At 35.5% G+C, this 18,511-nt stretch overlaps 4 protein-coding genes across 4 annotated transcripts; 1 reads left to right on the forward strand and 3 right to left on the reverse strand.

The window, feature by feature from the left end:
* Positions 1-2,163: 2,163 nt before the first annotated feature.
* LOC116032938 (heavy metal-associated isoprenylated plant protein 36-like) lies at positions 2,164-3,681 on the reverse strand. The gene is made up of 3 exons (XM_031275690.1): positions 3,524-3,681; positions 3,331-3,406; positions 2,164-3,219 (listed from the first exon to the last, which is right to left on the reverse strand). The coding sequence occupies exons 1-3, from the start codon at positions 3,590-3,592 to the stop codon at positions 2,474-2,476; spliced, it is 891 nt and encodes a 296-aa protein (XP_031131550.1). The 5' UTR covers positions 3,593-3,681; the 3' UTR covers positions 2,164-2,473.
* A 1,381-nt stretch (positions 3,682-5,062) lies between these two features.
* LOC116016763 lies at positions 5,063-7,251 on the reverse strand. The gene is made up of 7 exons (XM_031257159.1): positions 6,947-7,251; positions 6,731-6,769; positions 6,555-6,608; positions 6,424-6,477; positions 5,774-5,827; positions 5,616-5,687; positions 5,063-5,392 (listed from the first exon to the last, which is right to left on the reverse strand). Exons 1-7 carry the CDS (start codon positions 7,004-7,006, stop codon positions 5,285-5,287), a joined length of 441 nt encoding a protein of 146 aa, XP_031113019.1. The 5' UTR covers positions 7,007-7,251; the 3' UTR covers positions 5,063-5,284.
* Positions 7,252-11,520: 4,269 nt separating this feature from the next.
* On the reverse strand, positions 11,521-12,785 carry LOC116011465 (heavy metal-associated isoprenylated plant protein 36-like). The gene is made up of 3 exons (XM_031251063.1): positions 12,670-12,785; positions 12,498-12,573; positions 11,521-12,356 (listed from the first exon to the last, which is right to left on the reverse strand). Exons 1-3 carry the CDS (start codon positions 12,736-12,738, stop codon positions 12,139-12,141), a joined length of 363 nt encoding a protein of 120 aa, XP_031106923.1. The 5' UTR covers positions 12,739-12,785; the 3' UTR covers positions 11,521-12,138.
* Positions 12,786-14,123: 1,338 nt separating this feature from the next.
* LOC116012682 (triacylglycerol lipase 2-like) lies at positions 14,124-17,832 on the forward strand. Its single transcript, XM_031252323.1, has 9 exons — positions 14,124-14,162; positions 14,617-14,685; positions 14,944-15,196; positions 15,500-15,578; positions 15,976-16,102; positions 16,216-16,359; positions 16,989-16,995; positions 17,193-17,288; positions 17,513-17,832. The coding sequence occupies exons 1-9, from the start codon at positions 14,124-14,126 to the stop codon at positions 17,830-17,832; spliced, it is 1,134 nt and encodes a 377-aa protein (XP_031108183.1).
* The last annotated feature ends 679 nt before the right edge of the window (positions 17,833-18,511 follow it).

Below are 18,511 nucleotides of genomic sequence, written 5' to 3' on the forward strand. Positions count from 1 at the left end.
GTTTGTTTATGATGTCTAGCTGTTAACTTGATAACCACAAGGCTATAATTTCGACTCCCAGCGGGAGTGGCCTAATGACCTTCTTGGTTTGAGCCGATCAATTATGGGCAACCTAGACTAGTTTACATTCTTGTGGTTCTTTACCAGCTAGGGTCACAAGACCGGATTTACCCAATATACACCCTCGAATATTAATTGCGGGTTTTCCTCAGTCACTTAGAAAAGATTTGTTTATGCCCCATTTGGCCCCTTGTGACAATGATTAATGATATGATTCATTTGATGCCAGCAGGAAATCAATTGGCTTTGGGTTAAAGGTAAGGTTATGAATGATTGGCATAACTGCATAAGCATTAGTATATAAGCTTACAGTATTGACCCTTATCATTTATATATTTCATTTCTGTACGGCAATGGTGGAAAAGGGTCTAGAAGTTTCTTTTTGCAGGATAATTATTCTTATTTGTGAGGTCATAAAAATGCTTGCATCTACCAGACCACACAGATTTGCTTCCTCTTGGCTAGCTCAGATTAGGGTAAAACATGAACAAGATATTATCTTCTGCAGAAAACCAACCATTTTCAGAACTAAATTAAAGATGGTTTCTAGTTGTCGAAGGTTGAATGTGTTTACTAATTGAAAAAACTCTCTACTTTTTTCTTCTTTTTTTTTTCTAGAAGAAAACATATAATACGTTTTGAATTTGGAAAGGTATAAATAAAGCTAAGTATATCTTGAAAGATAGCACAAGGGGTGGTGGTGATGAAGATTGGTGGAGTGGGGACTGTTTTCTTTTATGGGTATTGTTCATTGAAAGATTGGGGTGATGTTTCTATCCATCAAAAGGATGTTCTTGGAATGTTAATCTTCAAAAATTGGAGATAGCTAAAGGAAAGAAGATTACTAAAAGAGCATATTCTCCTCCCACCATTGCAACTGTTGAGTGGAATCTATGTTGTAAGATATATTCCCTAGCTAGCTTCCTACAAGTCTACAACTCCTATAATTTTCTAGAGATGGGCTCTTAACAAGTTTCTCAATTATTAACAGTTATATTTAGACACCATAGAACCAACAAACTATAGTTAACATTAAATGTTTATTTTTAGTATATTGAAAGTTTATTTCTAATGTACTGAAAGTTCATATTTTAATAATATACTTAAAAATAAATTTTTAATACACACGGTCATAGTCTATTGTATAATGATTGTCCAAATGATTTCACGTATAATAAGGCCCATGAAAGAAGTAAATATCAAGTTGTCTAAATGATTTCACCTTATATGTCTTATGTATATTTTTGCACACAATAGGTCTTGACCCCCACAAATTGGTGAAAGAAGTCCTTTAGTGAAAGTTTTCCACCTTACTATTAGAAGAAAGATTAAACGCTGATTGGTCGACCACTTTGATTACCCTAGTAGAATTTGGTCAAAAAGTTAATATGCATATTTTGTGAATAACTTTTTTATTACTTATTTGAAACCCAAAAAAAAAATATGATGCTCAACCTTTTTTGCAAGATTTTTTTTATATATAATTTTAAATGTAAAATATAACATTACTTATAAATGGTGAAAACATAAATACATAATCTACAACGCAACTAAAATACTATACTCACATAGAGTTTTTCTAGTACGAATATTTCTTTTGTGTAATTTGAGAACAGACAATTACATAGAACATGATTTACCAAGTATATATTCTCAAATAGTCACTTTAGGTTTCACTCGTTCCCCAAAAAAATGTTACTACTCACACTATTAATATTATATATATTATATAGATTAAGGAAGAGCTTTGTGACATAAACATGATTTCAACTTCATCAATGTTGTACTGTTTATCCATCTCACTGCATCAATCTTGAATACTACAAGGAAGAAGTTAAGAACTTTCATACATTTAAAAGGAACAAGTGTTTATTCTAAACCATCCTATAGAATTGAACTACAAGTTTAGATTATTATTATACCATACTATTCATCCGACTCCAATTTATGTGCCAAATAATATAATAAAAAGATATTTTTGTCCACTTCAAGAGAAAAAGAACAAATTACAAATATATAGATTAAAAAATACCAACATGTCCGTTCTAAATCTAAATGCACAACAAGTTGATCTCTATAGATGATAGAGGAATTGAAAATGTGTAGACCAAAATGTAAGTCATCATGATGAGTCGTCATCCAATTAAAACTAGCATTGGTTTTCATGTGCTATGCACTTTTCGCCTCTAGGCTCTACCAACCTCAGCTAAGGTAGTAACTTTCTTCACAACGACTATCTTAAAATCACTTATTGATCGATTTAGCCATTAAATAATACTGAGTCAACTATTGTCTCTAATTAATAAGAAACCAGTTATACAGCGGTATGGTAGTGATCAAAAATACAAATTCTAAAATCTACTTGCATGCATGTGTGGTGATACCACCTTAACTTAACTGATAAGATGATCTATCACATAATATAGCAGGCATTGGGGTTCTCATCGCTCAAAATCTCAAAGGAATCCAACGGCCTGCATCGCATGGAGTGGACCTCTGCTCGGGTGTAAGCATACGTGTAGGGCGAGGATGGCGCGTAGTAGTAAGTCGGAGCCCCGCCGCCGCCGCCGCCGGGGTGCGGCGCCGCATTGTAACTCACTACGTAACCCTGCTGAGGGGCGCCATAACTCGGCGGATATTGATGCGCCGGCGCCGGCGCATATGGATGGCCGAGACTCCCCGGATCAACACCATGAAGAGGAGGGGGCCCCATTCTCGACGTTTCGGGCCCCGCGTTCCCCGGCGGCGCATTGTTAGAAGCCGCCGAAGCCGCAGCGCCGCTACTCTTCTTCTTCTTCTTCTTTTTCTTCTTCTTAGGCGGAGCTCCGCCGGGGGCGGCATTCCCCGGCGGCGGTACATCGAATCTAACAGACGGCCCGCCGGTTTTCTGTTTCTGAGCGTCGACATTATTCTCGCCTGCCTTGCCGTCATCTTCTTCTTCATTATTATCGTCATCTTCGTCGCTATTTTCGTTGCTTTTCGCTCCCTCGGATCTCTGATTAGGGTTCCCGGATTTCTTCTCCTTGAAAGAAGACTTTTCGTGCCACATCTCTGCATTCTTCCCGGACCTAATCAGCTTCTTGATCAAGGCATCTGCTTCAACGTTCCCAGTAACTGTCACTTTATGCTGTTTTTCATCAATATCCGTTATATAAACCCCTATATATTAAAAAAGAAATTAAAGCAGAAAATTAAATTGAGTTAGCTCAAGAAAACATTGATCCATCTTTAATTTAATATCTGAAAATTAAAGATTAAGGAAAACTTAACCTTCGATGCTTTGTAAGACTTTCTTGACTTTTCTTTTGCAAGCTTGACAGTGGATTGAGACCTTCAAAACCCATGTCTGAAAACAAATTAAAGTTTGTAAAATGACTATAAATTTAAACAAGAATTGAAGAAGAAGGAGGAGAAAGAGGAGTTACATATATATATATATATATATATATATGTATATATATACCTTGTAAGGGAGTGGTGGTGGAAACTGTGGCGGCGGTTGTTCATCAGGCGGTGGTTCAGAGGCGGCCATGAAGGAGAGAGGAAGGGATGAGGGAATATGATATGATCGAATTGAATTGTGAGATGAGACTCCAGAACTCGGCACTTGGCAGTATAGTATAGTGTATGTCAAGAATGGACTATACTATAGTCTATAGGGTTGCTAGAAAATGACGTCATAATATTCGGCACTATAATGTACGTATATTGTGCGCAAAAGATTTATGCTTTTTAAAAAGTTTGATAAAGCTTGGCATAATTAAAACAAACCATGCCCACGCCCAATGCCTATCCGTACCCTTAAAAAAAAAAAGTAGCACATTTCAATTTGATTATCCACACTTTCTCACAGATTCTCATATGAACCGGATTATATATATGATAAGCTTGTAAAATTTAGGTTGTTGCAAGTCTGGTAAATGTCAATCGTCATGACTCATTTTGCAATTTTTTTTTTAATTATTTTTTTTGAAAAAGACTCACTTTGCAATTCGGTAATATGCAATCCAATTTTTTATTTTTTTTATAAACTTGTTGTTATTATTATTATATTTTAAAGTAAATTAAATCGCAAAGATGTTTTTAAAAAATGGTATTAAATTACAATTATGAAGACAAGGTTGTTGGATATGATCAAAGAGGACCCCTTGGTAGAGTTTCCTGTGAGCTTGGACCTTCAAGGCATCATTGACTTGATTAAGTAATTTTATCACTAGAAATTATATTTATCAAATTTGTACTGTAGATCTTTAGGAATTTAATTTTCATAAGACATTCAAGATCTTTTATGTATAAAATTCCTGAAGAACAAAAGGGAGAAAAAGGAAGAAGCAATCAGTTTTATACAAAGCAGCAATGGCAATAAGGCCTATTTTTGGTGGAATACCAAATGCTATATGCAAAAATAACTTACATATAACCATGTTATATATAATACCAAAGTGAGGCTTCAGAAACAGCCCAACCATATTTGGTCAAACAGTTAGCTTAATAACCACAACGTTCCAAGTTTAATTAGCATTACCTAATCTTAAATCAAACTACAAACCATTTCCTTTGTATTTTTCATTACCCTCCTAGTATCTTAACTACTTATTCCTAGATGAGCAACCAATAACAACAAATTATTAAGTTAATCAGCCTACTCCCAGATGCAATAGGGCAAATATTCTACATCAGAGAATGATGGATTATGCATCCTCTTTATTCTAAAGAACAAATATCACCTTTCTTTAGAGGTTAGATTGGCAAATCAACAATGAAGAGCACATATGAATTTAAGCAGCCAAAAATATGCACTAAATTCTTTCATGATGCCATGAGAAGCTCTGTGTGACAGACTATATTAGACTGCACTAACATAACATTATTCCAAAAGTAAGTTCTTTTTCGTCCTTCCCGGAAGTTCCCATAAAACTTGAAAATCACTACTCACTCCTGCTAGTATTTCTATGGAATCTCTTCGTTTTGCAGAAGATAATTTTAAAAACAAAACAAAAAGTTTAAGGGAATACTATCCATTTAATACATAGTAATACTGACTTATTAGGAGTTCACAAGAATACTTCAGTTTGGAGCATGACATAATGATCTCTACAACAGGTCAACAGGCTAGGAGAAGATTTCAACAACCGAACACAGCTCACTTAAGCGGTGAGCAACTCTATGGGAATATGAGCTCTGCTTCTACAACAGAAGGATAAAAAAAAGAACATAACACCATCTAGTTTGCAGTTTCTTTACCATTCTCCTCTGTCAGATCCTTAGCTTTCTTGTCACTGGTCTCGCTTTTTGCACCTTCAGCTTCTTTGACTTCAGTAACATCCTGAAGCTGCAGGATTTCCACAAGAACACAGTTCAAATTTTTTATCAATATTGAGGGTGAAAAATAGGTAAAAGCAAATCTAGAGACCATAGTTGCACATATAATATAAAAACATAGTGTGCAATCCAACTATGAGCTTATGCTTTTAGTTGAAACAGAACACATCCTTCAATTACTATTTTAACCAAATGACCTCAGTTACAAACAACCAAGTCACTAGATACATTACCCCGAGGTTTCTTAGGCTGGCAGTTACATCTTCCTGCTGCTGCTGAAGGGTACTTTTCAACTGTTGAAAATCCTAGTTAAAGGAATGAAATAAGTACATATACAACATTTTTAAAGATTGGAAGCAGTAAAGCGTCTTGACCATAGGTCAGTCCTTACTGTTCGAAGTTGCTCCACCTCTACATTGAGTGATTTTTTTAGTTCCGAAAGTTCCTGCGAAATTCAAGAAAAGAAATATGTAAGCAACATATACAATCGAATGAAAAATCTCAGAAAGTCATGGGGTTGCCTGTAAGAAAAAAAGAGAATGGGGTAGCAGCCAGCAAGTAGCAATCATATGATTCCATTTCATACAAGTCAACAACACCACAAAAAAAAAATGAGTGGAATTTAATAATCCACAACTCTTGTGCTAGATTGGTCCCAAACCTTGCATTTAACTTGATATTTCATATGTTTGCCCATTTTACCACTTTTTAAATATATTTTCCTCCCAATCTTGCTGTTGTGGTTTCTAAGTGTTGTTTTCAACTCCAATTCGCTCCAGTTTTTAGATTCATGATCATTTGCATCCATAGTTATAGTGCTAATTACTAACAATATAGTTTCATATCAACCTTATTAAAACATAATCCAAATGTAACACAACAGCATTAACAGAAACTGTAGGCATTTCCCTAACTATATTCTATATCTTTGAACTAGTATGCTGTCACAAGTAAAGTAGACAACAACAACAACAACAAAAAGTATATTATTTTAAAAATTAAAAAAAAAAAATAAAAAAATGAACAGAAACAAATACTTACATCCCGGTAGACCTTCACCTGAGTGTCCAACTTTGACCTCCAATTTTGCAGATCCTAATGTTAAAAGATTTTAGGTCCAGAAGTAAATTGCATCATGCTTAAAACACACACACACACAAATATAAGGCCACCTGTTTCAAATTCTGAATTCGATTGAGTAGCTCTTGCCTTGATTCGCTCAATTCCTAAACCACCAAAAAAAAAACCAGGTAAGATGTGCAGATTTCTCATCAAATCAGGTCTGGAATATCCCCGACGACAAGTAGTCACAATTTGCACTTAACCACTCAGAGTATGAGAAACTTACCGCAATCTTGGAGCTCACTGGAGTCACGTTCTCTTTCTTCTGCCAAACAAAACAAACAAAAACAACATTGCGCCTAAATTTAACCCATTTCGATTCACACCGAAGTAAGACCAAAGTTCAAATTTCAAAATTAGCAGTTCCAAACCAGCATCTCGAGTACAGACAAAAGCATCGCACATTCATTTGCACACAATGAAGACAGAAATTCAAGCATACCACCGAGAGGGGGGCCGGGACTGGGGCAATGTCGGAGGCGGTGGAATCGGTGTTGGCCATCGGAAATCCGGAAGTTAGCGGCGACTAAAAGTTGAGATTTGGGTACTGATGGATGAGAAGCTTGATGAATCAAAGAAGCTAGCTTTGCTGATAGTGTAGTCCGAGAATGAGGAACAGAGAGAGGGAATTCAAAAATTTGGTAAGTGATGTGATTGGGCGGGCGAGTTTTTAGGGTTTTGAGGTTTTTTGATTTTGAAGATTTGAGTTAATTTGAATGCTTGAATTAAAGTATCTTACTGTCGGCAATAAACGGGAAAAGGGTCAAATAGGCCCCTAAACTTTACCTCAAAAGTCAATTAGGCATCTAAACTTTTAAAAGGGGTCAATTAAACCCTTAAACATGTCAAATTGAGTCAATTAAGCCCAATAACCAATAAATGACATGTAATAACAGGTCATTTCAATTCTGACGACGTAATCCGGCAGCCGGCGACATATTTTGGCGACCGGCGACGGTCGAACCGTCGCCAGTCGCCATTTCCGGCGGAAGGGCGACCAAAACGTCGCCTTCTCTGGAGAAGGCGACGGAAACCTTAACCGTCGCATTCTCCCGGAGAGGCGACGGTTCTGGTCGCCTTCAACTGGAAGGCGACGTCAGGTCACCTTCTCCGGCGGGAAGGCGACCTTTTGGTCGCCCTTCCGCCGGAATGGCGACTGGCGACGGTTCGACCGTCACCGGTCGCCGGAATATGTTGTCAGCTGCCGGATTACGTCGCCGGAATTGAAATGACCTGTTATTATAGGTCATTTACCGGTTATTGGGCTTAATTGACTCAATTTGACATGTTAAAGGGTTTAATTGACCCTTTTAAAAGTTTAGGTGCCTAATTGACTTTTGGGGTCAAGTTTAGGGGCCTATTTGACCCTTTTCCCGCAATACACAGCAAACACGTAGCTGTCGTACGTGCGCTGTTTTCATCGTCTATTTTATGATTTTCTCCCTTTCTGTGTATTATTGTACTATATAATTTAATAAAATAATATTTGTACTCCGCAATAATTTGTACACTCTCTTAAAAGACAAAAAGTCTCAACCAAGTTAGCCACGCAATTTGATAACCACACAAGTTTTTTTATTAAAATTATAAGCTTTATTCAAAGCACATTTTTAAAAAATTTATCTCGAAAGAAATAATTGTGTGATAGAGCATCATTCTCATACAATAAAAGTTACAAATATAATATTTATCAATACTCATTACAATGTGTAAGGCAAATTAGTCACCAAAGCAACTATTTCTATTGTGCATATTCACATTTCTATTACAATTTAATTAATTAATTAATGTAACTGATTGTTGAGTATAATAACATATAAAACGTGCAATGTAATTATCAGCTTAAACTTTTAATTGATATATAACACATTATTCAATTTTGTATGGCAGCTAATCCATTCAAAATGTCATTAGAGTCCCGCTTGCTCCAATCTTCCTTCACCCATATTAGGGGTGGGAATAAGCCAGGCCCCTTGTAGAGGCCTATGGCTCAGCCTAATTAAAGCCTAGTTAGGCCTAACTCTTTTAGTAAAAAGGTCAGGCTTGAGCCAATTTCAAAAGCCTATTAAACTAAACAGGCCAGGCCTATATATATCAGGCTCGGCCTTCAGGCCTACAGGCCTAGCCTATATATATATATATATATATATATGTGTGTGTGTGTGTGTGTGTGTGTGTGTGTGTGTTCTATTTTATACCTAATATATATTTTTATATTTACAATACAATCGCAAGTATATATAATTACCAAACTCTAACCCTCCACCTCCAAAATATAGTTAATATTAAATGTTTGTTTTTAGTATATTGAAAGTTTATTTCTAATGTACTGAAAGTTCATATTTTAGTAATATACTTAAAAATAAAATTTTAATACACAGTCATAGTCTATTGTATAATGATTGCCGAAATGATTTCACGTATAATAAGCCCATGAAAGAAGTAAATATCAAGTGGCCTAAATGATTTCACCTTATATGTCGTATGTATATTTTTGCACACAATAGGTCTTGACCCCCACAGATTGGTCAAAGTCCTTTAGTGACTCCTCAAGTTTTCCACCTTACTACTAGAAGAAAGATTAAATGCTGATTGGTCAACCACTTTGATTACCCTAGTAGAATTTGGTCAAAAAGTTAATATGCATATTTTGTGAATAACTTTTTTATTACTTATTTGAAACCCAAAAAAAAAAAAATATTGATGCTCAACTTTTTTTGCAAGATTTTTTTAAATATAATTTTAAATGTAAAATATAACATTACTTATAAATGGTGAAAAAATAAATACATATTCTACAATGTAACTAAAATACTATAATCACATAGAGTTTGTCTAGTACGGTTATTTCTTCTGTGTAATTTGAGAACGGACAATTACATAGAGCATGATTTACCAAGTATACATTCTCAAATAGTCACTTTAGGTTTCATTCGTTCCCAAAAGAATGCTACTACTCACACTATGAATATTATATTATATGGATTAAGGAAGAGCTTTGTGACATAAACATGATTTCAACTTCATCAATGTTGTACCGTTTATCCATCTCACTGCATCAATCTTGAATACTACAAGGAAGAAGTTAAGAACTTTCATACATTTAAAAGGAACAATTGTTTATTCTAAACCATCCTATAGAATTGAACTACGTTATTATTATACCATACTATTCATCCGACTCCAATTTATGTGCACGAATAATAAAAAGATATTTTTGTCCACTTCAAGAGAAAAAGAACAAATTACAAGTATCTAGATTAAAAAATATCAACATGTCCAATCTAAATCTAAATGCAAAACAAGCTGATCTCTATAGATGATGAAGAATTAAAAATGTGTAAGTCATCATGATGAGTAGTCATTCAATTAAAACTAGCTGTAAACACAAAATTTGAATAATATATATCGAATTCAAAATTCTGTTACATGTTAAATATCAATATGGGGTGTGGGTACAAGCTCTGGATATATGGTCCTCTGATTCTTCAGTTGATGTCTTGACGCTCCATTGAAGGGCCTCCGGATTTTAAGTGGCTTGATCTTCAAAGAAGAACTTATATGCTTGGGCCTCCGGATTTCAAATAGCTTGATCTTCAGAAGGTTTGGATCAACATGATATGCATGATTTTCAAGGAGGCATGATTTTCAAGGAGGAACTTTTACATTTAGGATCATGGGGCTTTTATTTTCATCATCACGATATATAATTCTCTAAAAAAGCTATTTCTATGATTTTTCCTAGGATGAATATATAGAAATAAAAGGTCCTATTTATAGCTGAAGGATAAAAAGTTTTGATAAATTCAAACTCTTTTGATATTATCTAATTAACAAATTAGATAATATCAATATTATCCAAATACATTTAAATAAATATACTAATATTGATAAATAATCAAAATTTGTAAATTTTCAGTGTCAACAAATGCCCCCTCGAGACTTGCTTGTACACCACTTGAGAGCATATACCACGCGAACGCGAAAGTATGTAGTGCAAGAAAGTCTCGACACTACAGTTAAGATATAAGGCCGTTTTAACTTGTGCCAAGGAGATATGAATATGAGGCCGTTTTAACTCGTGCCAAGGAGATATGGATATGAGGCCGTTTTAACTCGTGCCAAGGAGCCTTGAACATTAGGCCGTTTTAACTCGTGTCGAGGAGTATCATTTAGCTTCCTCCATTTCAAATTTCATATGGGGGTTTCAAATTTCATATGGGGTTTGCCCCCATATTGGTGAGTGCGAGACGGCTTCTCCTTGAACCTCGGGTTGTTTCCCAGGAGCCCTGCTAGTTTCGCCATTCCTTGTGCTCTCGACCTTTTCAACTAAGTCGTTGATTCTCTTTTCTTGGTTTTGAATGAGGTTGGTCATCCCTTCAAGAGCCTTAGTGATGCTCGCAAGCTGGTCCTCTATAGATGTTGCGCTTGTTGTCATAGCTGGCATGATGGTATAGATGTGTGACCATTCTGGCGCAGCTTTCCACACGTTGGACGTTAGCAATGTTGGTAACGAGCCTCCAGTGTTAGCGTTTCCTTTTGGGGATGTTCGACTCCTATTATCAGTAGCTTCTTTAAAAGATGTTGGACTCCCACTACATGTCGCTTCTTTTGGAGATGTTGGACTCTCGCTATATGTCGCTTCTTTCGAAGATGTTGGGCTCTCGCTATATGCCGCTTCTTTCGGAGATGTTGGACTCTCGCTATATGCCGCTTCTTTCGAATATGTTGGGCTCTCACTATATGCCGCTTCTTTCGAAGATGTTGGGCTGTTGCTATTCACCGCTCCTCTCGAAGAAGTTGGCTTCCCACTACCGGTTGCTCCTTTAGAAGAAGTCGACCTTCCGCTATTGTTTGCTTCTTTCGAAGAAGTTGGCATCTCGCTACTAGCTGCTCCCTTCGGGGATGGTAGACCTGTAACATAGGTAGCCTTCCTCGGGACGGTATGAGCCGTTTCGAGTCTTTGAATCATGCGTCGAACAATTGACTCAGGTTCAAGCGGTCACATTCCTAAGCTCCTTGCGGCTCTTGGTTAATGGTCCTTCGGTCTCTCGGCTAGCTTTGTAATTAGATATTGATGAAGACTTTGAACTAGCAACTTGGGCATAGGACTTCTTGAACACCGAGCTTCTTGATGCCATTCGGATTGCTAGCAGAGTTGCTTGCTGAGTTGATCGATAGTGAAGATATGAGAGGTAGAGATGTCCCACTGGGCGTGCCAAAATCTGTGAACAAGAAAATATGAAAAGTATATATATTTCAATTTCAAAAGGTGCGGGGGTACAAAATCTCTATCAATGAAATCCTCTGATTCTCCACTTGGTTGACTTGACTTGAAACTTTGGCTGAAGGGCCTCCGGAATGCGGCTTGTTCTTCGTTGAATGGCCTCCGGACTCAAATTGGCTTGATCTTCAGTCCACTTTAGCTTGGCTTGATCACTTAAATTGTTTGATCTTCAATCCACTTTTGCAGAGCTTCAGTATATATTTCTACCGGGCTTCTTTATAACTTGAAATCTTTACTCTAGAGAGAAATGTTGTGGAGCTTCAAGTGATGCTTGAGAATGAAATGAATGCCTCTATTTATAGGGGTGAGAATGAGAGTCTCCCACTACATCTTGAACTCTTTGATTATTATCTCAAAATTAATAAATAAATATTTTCGTTGCTTTTCGCTCCCTCGGGTCTCTGATTAGGGTTCCCGGATTTCTTGTCGTTGAAAGAAGACTTTTCGTGCCACATCTCTGCATTCTTCCCGGACCTAATCAGCTTCTTGATCAAGGCATCTGCTTCAACGTTCCCAGTAACTGTCACTTTTTGCTGTTTTTCATCAATATCCGTTATATAAACCCCTATTAAAAAGGAAATCAAGCAGAAAATTAATTAAATTGAGTTAGCTAGCTCAATAAAACAAACATTGATCCGATCCGTCTTTAATTTAACATCTGAAAATTAAAGATTAAGGAAAAATAAAGATGGAGATCGAACTTAACCTTCGATGCTTTGTAAGACTTTCTTGACTTTTCTTTTGCACGCTTGACAGTGGATTGAGACCTTCAAAACCCATGTCTGAAAACAAAGTTTGTAAAATGACTATAAATTTGAACAAGAAGAAGGAGGAGGAGAAATAATAGGAGTTATATATATAGTTATATATATATATACCTTGTAAGGGAGTGGTGGTGGAAACTGTGGCGACGGTTGTTCATCAGGCGGTGGTTCAGAGGCGGCCATGAAGGAGAGGGGAGAGGAAGGGAATTGAATTGTGAGATAGATGAGACTCCACAACTCGGCACTTGAATTGGCAGTATACTATAGTGTATGTCAAGTATGGACTATACTATAGGGTTGCTAGAAAATGACGTCATAATATTCGGCACTATAATGTAGTACGTATATTGTGCGCAAAAGATTTATTCTTTTAAAAAAGTTGATAAAGCAGAAATCATTTGCGCACAATATACTTACCATGCCTACGCCCAATGCCTATCCGTACCCCGACCACTTTTTAATTTGATGGTTAGAGCACCCTTAGGCGGGTATCTCCCTTAAGTCACTTTTGTTGGGTTTTTGAAATAATAAAATGTGAGGGATGAGTTTTTAATAAATGTAAGGGGGTGAATTTTGACAAATTATATTGTGTACTACGTGCATATAGCAATGTGCATCATGTACGTAAACGATTTTTTTGAAAATTATGTTTCTCGTTTCGGCCGGTCTGTGTATTTATATTAATATTCTGTGTATTTTAGGTAATCGTTCTGTGTATTCCAGACAATCATTCTGTGTATTCTAGGCAATCGTTTTGTGTATTCATGTTAGTAACAAATGTTTTGATGTGTTTGTGCATTCGAATGTTTAGGATGATGAACTCTGTGTATTTTGTGTCAATATTCTGTGTATTCATGTTATTAACACATGTTGTGATGTGATTGTGCATTCGAATGTTAGAATGATGAGTTCTGTGTATTTTGTGTCAATATTCTGGGCAAACATTATGTGTATTCTAGGCAAACATTCTGTGTATTCAAGATAATGATTATGTGTATTATAGGTAATGAATTCCCTGAAGTCATTCGCGTTCGCGTCCACTAACATCGAAACGACGTCGTTTTGGACCAGGATGCACATTGCTATGTGCACCGTGGTCCACGATATAACGATTGGTGAATTTTTAGGTATTTTTCTCCGGTAAATTTAGAGATTTTGACAGGCAAGTATGAGGCCCACCATGGGAAGAGAACTGTGTCTCACGTGCGTGAGGCGAAGTTCTCGAGTCCATCTGGGCGCGTAAATATATATATATATATATATATATATATATATATATATATATATATATATATATATATATATATATTTTTTAAAGTGTTTTTTTAGTTTTGTATTTTATTTATTTTTTTTCCATTCATTCTCATTTTATCTTTCCTAATCACATCTGTAAAATCTCCTAAAAAACCCACCACTATTAAAGAAGGCCTTATTACTAGTGGTTTTTTGTTGGACTTTGTTAGAGAAAAAAAAACTGAAGGTGATTTTTTTTTATTGATGTGAGACGATTTTTTTTTTTTTTTCAATCTTGTAAGATATAGTTTTTAATGGTCCCACATTTACATTTAATGGCAGCGCTTTTACTTTGCAGTGACTGCTTTGCTGCAGTATTGTTTTTTATTCTTTTTATTCCTTTTTTTATTTTTATATTTTTCTCCTCTCATATTTTCTTTCCTAATCACACTTACAAAAAATTTTCAAAAGCCCTATAAAAAAAAAGTTCACTATTACAGATGCTCTAAGATTGATATGAATTGTGTAATTGTAAAATAATATATAAATTACGGTGTAACAGAATGTATGCAGTTATGCACGGATAATCCTAAATCACATGCTTATAAGAATTAGGTTCGAAAATCCCTAAATAACCCACGAAAGGTTAATATTCTGGAAAAACAAGAAGGACGAGAGGTGGATGATTTTGGGTAGGTTACAAGTACGAGTCGAGTTGCACCCTCTCGCCTCCCAGGGTGCTAGGAGTGTTGCGGTCTAGTGGTCACTTCTATATATACATCTTATTATATTACTCCATATATTTTATTTATTTTTATATGACTCCAGAAAATATTGGTCACTTCTAAATACAGAGCCAGCAGCGCATTCCTTCCTGCTTTCAAATTGAATGTCCAAGTTTGCTTATTGGACTTTTTTGTAAATAATGTTCATTTTCTAAAAAAAAAGTTTACATTTTGTTACACTTGAAAAGCCACTTTGTCAGCTTTTTAAGAGAAAATTAAATGTAATGTGTTCCCCATACTTTCTTATATATCACATTATAACCTCTATTCTTTCTATGAACATCAATATAAAGTAGGATTTTCAATGGGATAGAGACTTGTAGTTTCACTGAAACTTTACACAGTGCTCCTTTCTCATCTTTATGTGTAGATCACATCGTCCTTGACTGGTCCAATAACTGTGGATGACGTTATATATGAACAAACTGATGAGAATATCAGCTGTCTGTTTCAATCAGATAATGTGATGTTCCGTCGCCTCACTTTTCAAAGAACTGAGAGTTTGGTGCAATCTGAGGCTGTGCTAACAAGTGAAGGATCACAGAAAAATATAACTGACAAGGATCAGAAGAAAAACCTAAGATCTAAATCCAGAAAGAAGGGAAGTAAGACAAGTTCTGATGGTAATGTTTTTCTGTCCTGCCATATTTTTATGTGATTTAAGGAATTAAGTTCAACCAATGAGTTCTCTGTGTTTGGTTGCATCTTAGAAAACTATTTTGGTGTGTTTAGTTCATTTTCCAGAAAATGAGTAGAATATAATTATATAATTTTTTTATTGTATTTAAAATACAAAAAGATATAAAATAATCGTATGTATATAACAAGAAAAGGGGAAAAAAAAAAGGAGCGTCGCTCTGGTTTCCAGAGCAACGAATGCTCTGATTTCTGCCAGTGGAAACCAGAATTGCTATGGTTTCTGCCAGCGGAAACCAGAATTGCTCTGGTTTCCGCTGGAACCAGAGCAGATCTGCTCTGGCCGGAAACTAGAGCTCCGGCGGACTGGTTTCCGGCGAAAACCAGTCCGCCGGAACGAAGGGACGGACGGCTGGCCGTCCCTAGCACGGGAGCAAGGGAGGGCGGAAAATGACTTCCGCTCATTTTGGGCGGAAGTCGTTTTCTGCCAAAATGGTGTTATTTTCCCCAGTCAACGGAAATCATTTTCCGTTGACTGGGTTTTTCAAACACGAAAAACCCGGAAAATGATTTTCGGAAATCTTTTTTCGGGTTTCCAAACACACCCTTAGCCCTACTGACCAAGTTTTGTTTCCTTCTTAATTAAACTTTTACATTATCGTTTAACACTGTTACCTTGTTATACATCGGCACTATAAAAACATGTGAATTTTAATTAATTAAATATGTTAATTATTGTGGTTTAAGAGTTGGTTAATTTGTTTAGGCTTGATGAAATTCAGGACTATTGGGAGTGGTCGTGGGATGAACTGGTGGCTTATGACCTGCCTGCTACATTGCAGTATGTTCATGATCAAACTGGCCAGGATATGCATTATGTTGGCCACTCTCTGGTAACTATATACAAGTAACAATATTGCCCAATCAAGTGACAATATCGTCATGTTTGATATCTAATAAGGTGATTCTTAATTGATTTGTATAATATTATTAATATAATTGTTAGAGAACTTTGATTGCGTTTTCTGCCCTTTCGGAACACAAGCTGTTGAATTTATTGAGATCGGCAGCTCTCCTCAGTCCTATCGCTTACTTGGCGCAGCTTAGATCATCTATTGCCAAATTCGGCGCTAATGCTTATATAACTGAAGTGAGCATCTTAATTTATTATATTTTCCAGTTTTTTAATGGTAAAATAGCATTTGTATTTTTTTCTTAGAATTATACAAAAATAATGCTTTTCTCCCTCAATTATATCGTCATCATGTTTCGTCTTTCAATTGTTTTTGAAGTAACTTTTTAAATCAATCCTCGATTAAAAAAATGATTTCTCAAACAATTATCGAAGGATAAAAAGTGACAATAAATATAATTAATGGATGAAAAGTAATGATAAAAGTGTAATTTTATCATTCTTATGGAGTAATTATTAGTCTTTAATTTGGCTATGTTACATTAATTTATGATATATTAACAACTAATAATTTGTGTTTTATTTAAATTGTAGGCTTTGTATAAGACGGGGATGCGTGAATTCAACCCTAGAGAGTGGGTTTTAACTAATCTCTCTCTCTCTCTCTTTTCTGCATTAATAAATTTTTAACGATCTAAAGTGATTTTGTCTAATTAATTTATAATGGATAAGACTGTCACAAGCCAATAACATAACTCATACAAAATTTTGATGCAGTTTTCATTTTCTCTGATATATTATATGGAGTAATTCATTAACAATGTATCTTTCAATTTCTACATTTCATTTGTTTGTTTTATTAACAGAGAGGCTGTTATAAACGTTCTGGAAGATATCTGCAAAAAAAACAAACAATAATTGCAGCGATTTGATGAGCTCATTTACCGGTATACATACTTAACTTGTTTGATGAGCTCATTCTTATACTAAATTGACATTTTCCTATTATATTAACTTGAATTATTATATTGTTGATTAGTAGTCAACTAATTGATATTGTGATTGAATAGGTCAAAATTGTTGTGTCAACTCCTCGAGGACTGTTATATTGCTGGAGCATGAGCCTCAATCCACCGCTACAAAGAACTTGATTCACATAGCACAAAGTAAGCCACTCAACATACACAAAGCTAATTAAGATGGGTACAAGTTTGGGTATATATATATGATATGTTAGGTTACGTTACATTTAGTTCATTCTTTTATTTTTATTTTTATTTTTTTTCAAATTGAAAGAGCATATAAATAAACGTATACGAAATATTTGTTTTTTTTTTCATTGGATTAATAAGTATGCACACCATAAATTGTTTGGTTAATTTGTGTGCAGTGGTAAGAGAAGGGAGTATAACAATGTATGATTATGGAAGCGAGAACGAAAACAATAAGCACTATGGTCAATCCAGTCCTCCGGCTTACGCCATGGCAAACATCCCCGACGACTTCCCTCTTTTCCTCAGCTATGGTGGGCAAGACTATCTATCTGACGTTAACGACATCAAAATTTTGTTGGACCAACTTCACAATCACAATGGTGATAAGTTACTGGTCAAGTTCATAGAAGACTATGCGCATGCAGATTTCGTGTTTGGTGTAAATGCTAAACAACTTGTGTATGATGATGTTACTAATTTCTTTCAAGATTATTAGTCAAGTTAATATTAGATCATAAGTACTAAAGTACATATACTTACTTTCCCTAATAATTTTGAATACATATAATGCAATTGATGAAATTCATTTGTAAAGTTATGTATACTTGCTCTTGCTTGATATCGTTAGTGCATCGGGGAGTCAAATTGTAATAATTATCCTTCAAGGTCTTTCGTTTGTACTAAAATGAATAAATAAACCAATCAATCAATCAATCAATCAATATTAAAGATTATTCTTATCATTTAATTGAAGTACTCTTTTCATCTTCAAAAGTTAAACCATATTTTCGCATTGGAACAAAAACCATTTCACACAATCTAACAAAGAACTAACCTCCTTAACTAACAAGTGGTTCGCAGATAACGAAAGAAAAACTGTTGTTAAAAATACTATTAGCTATCGTTTTGATATATCTTTAGTAAGAGTTAAAAGGGAACATATTACTATATTAACGGTTGCAATTCCAAATTCGCAGTTGAGGACCCGGCCTGACAAAGCATATAAGAGAATGTAAATCAGGCTAGACTTTTGCTCACATACAAGAAGTCAGAGGTTGCTTAGGTTGCTTCCACACTACCGTTAGTGCCCATGCGGGCAACCGTTACAGTTCTGAATTCTGAGTGGGAGGAAGTAACGGAAAAAATGCATTGATTGAGTTTTTTTTTTTTTTTTT

The sequence above is a fragment of the Ipomoea triloba genome, chromosome 1 (genome assembly GCF_003576645.1).
Source record: "Ipomoea triloba cultivar NCNSP0323 chromosome 1, ASM357664v1".
NCBI lineage: Eukaryota > Viridiplantae > Streptophyta > Magnoliopsida > Solanales > Convolvulaceae > Ipomoea > Ipomoea triloba.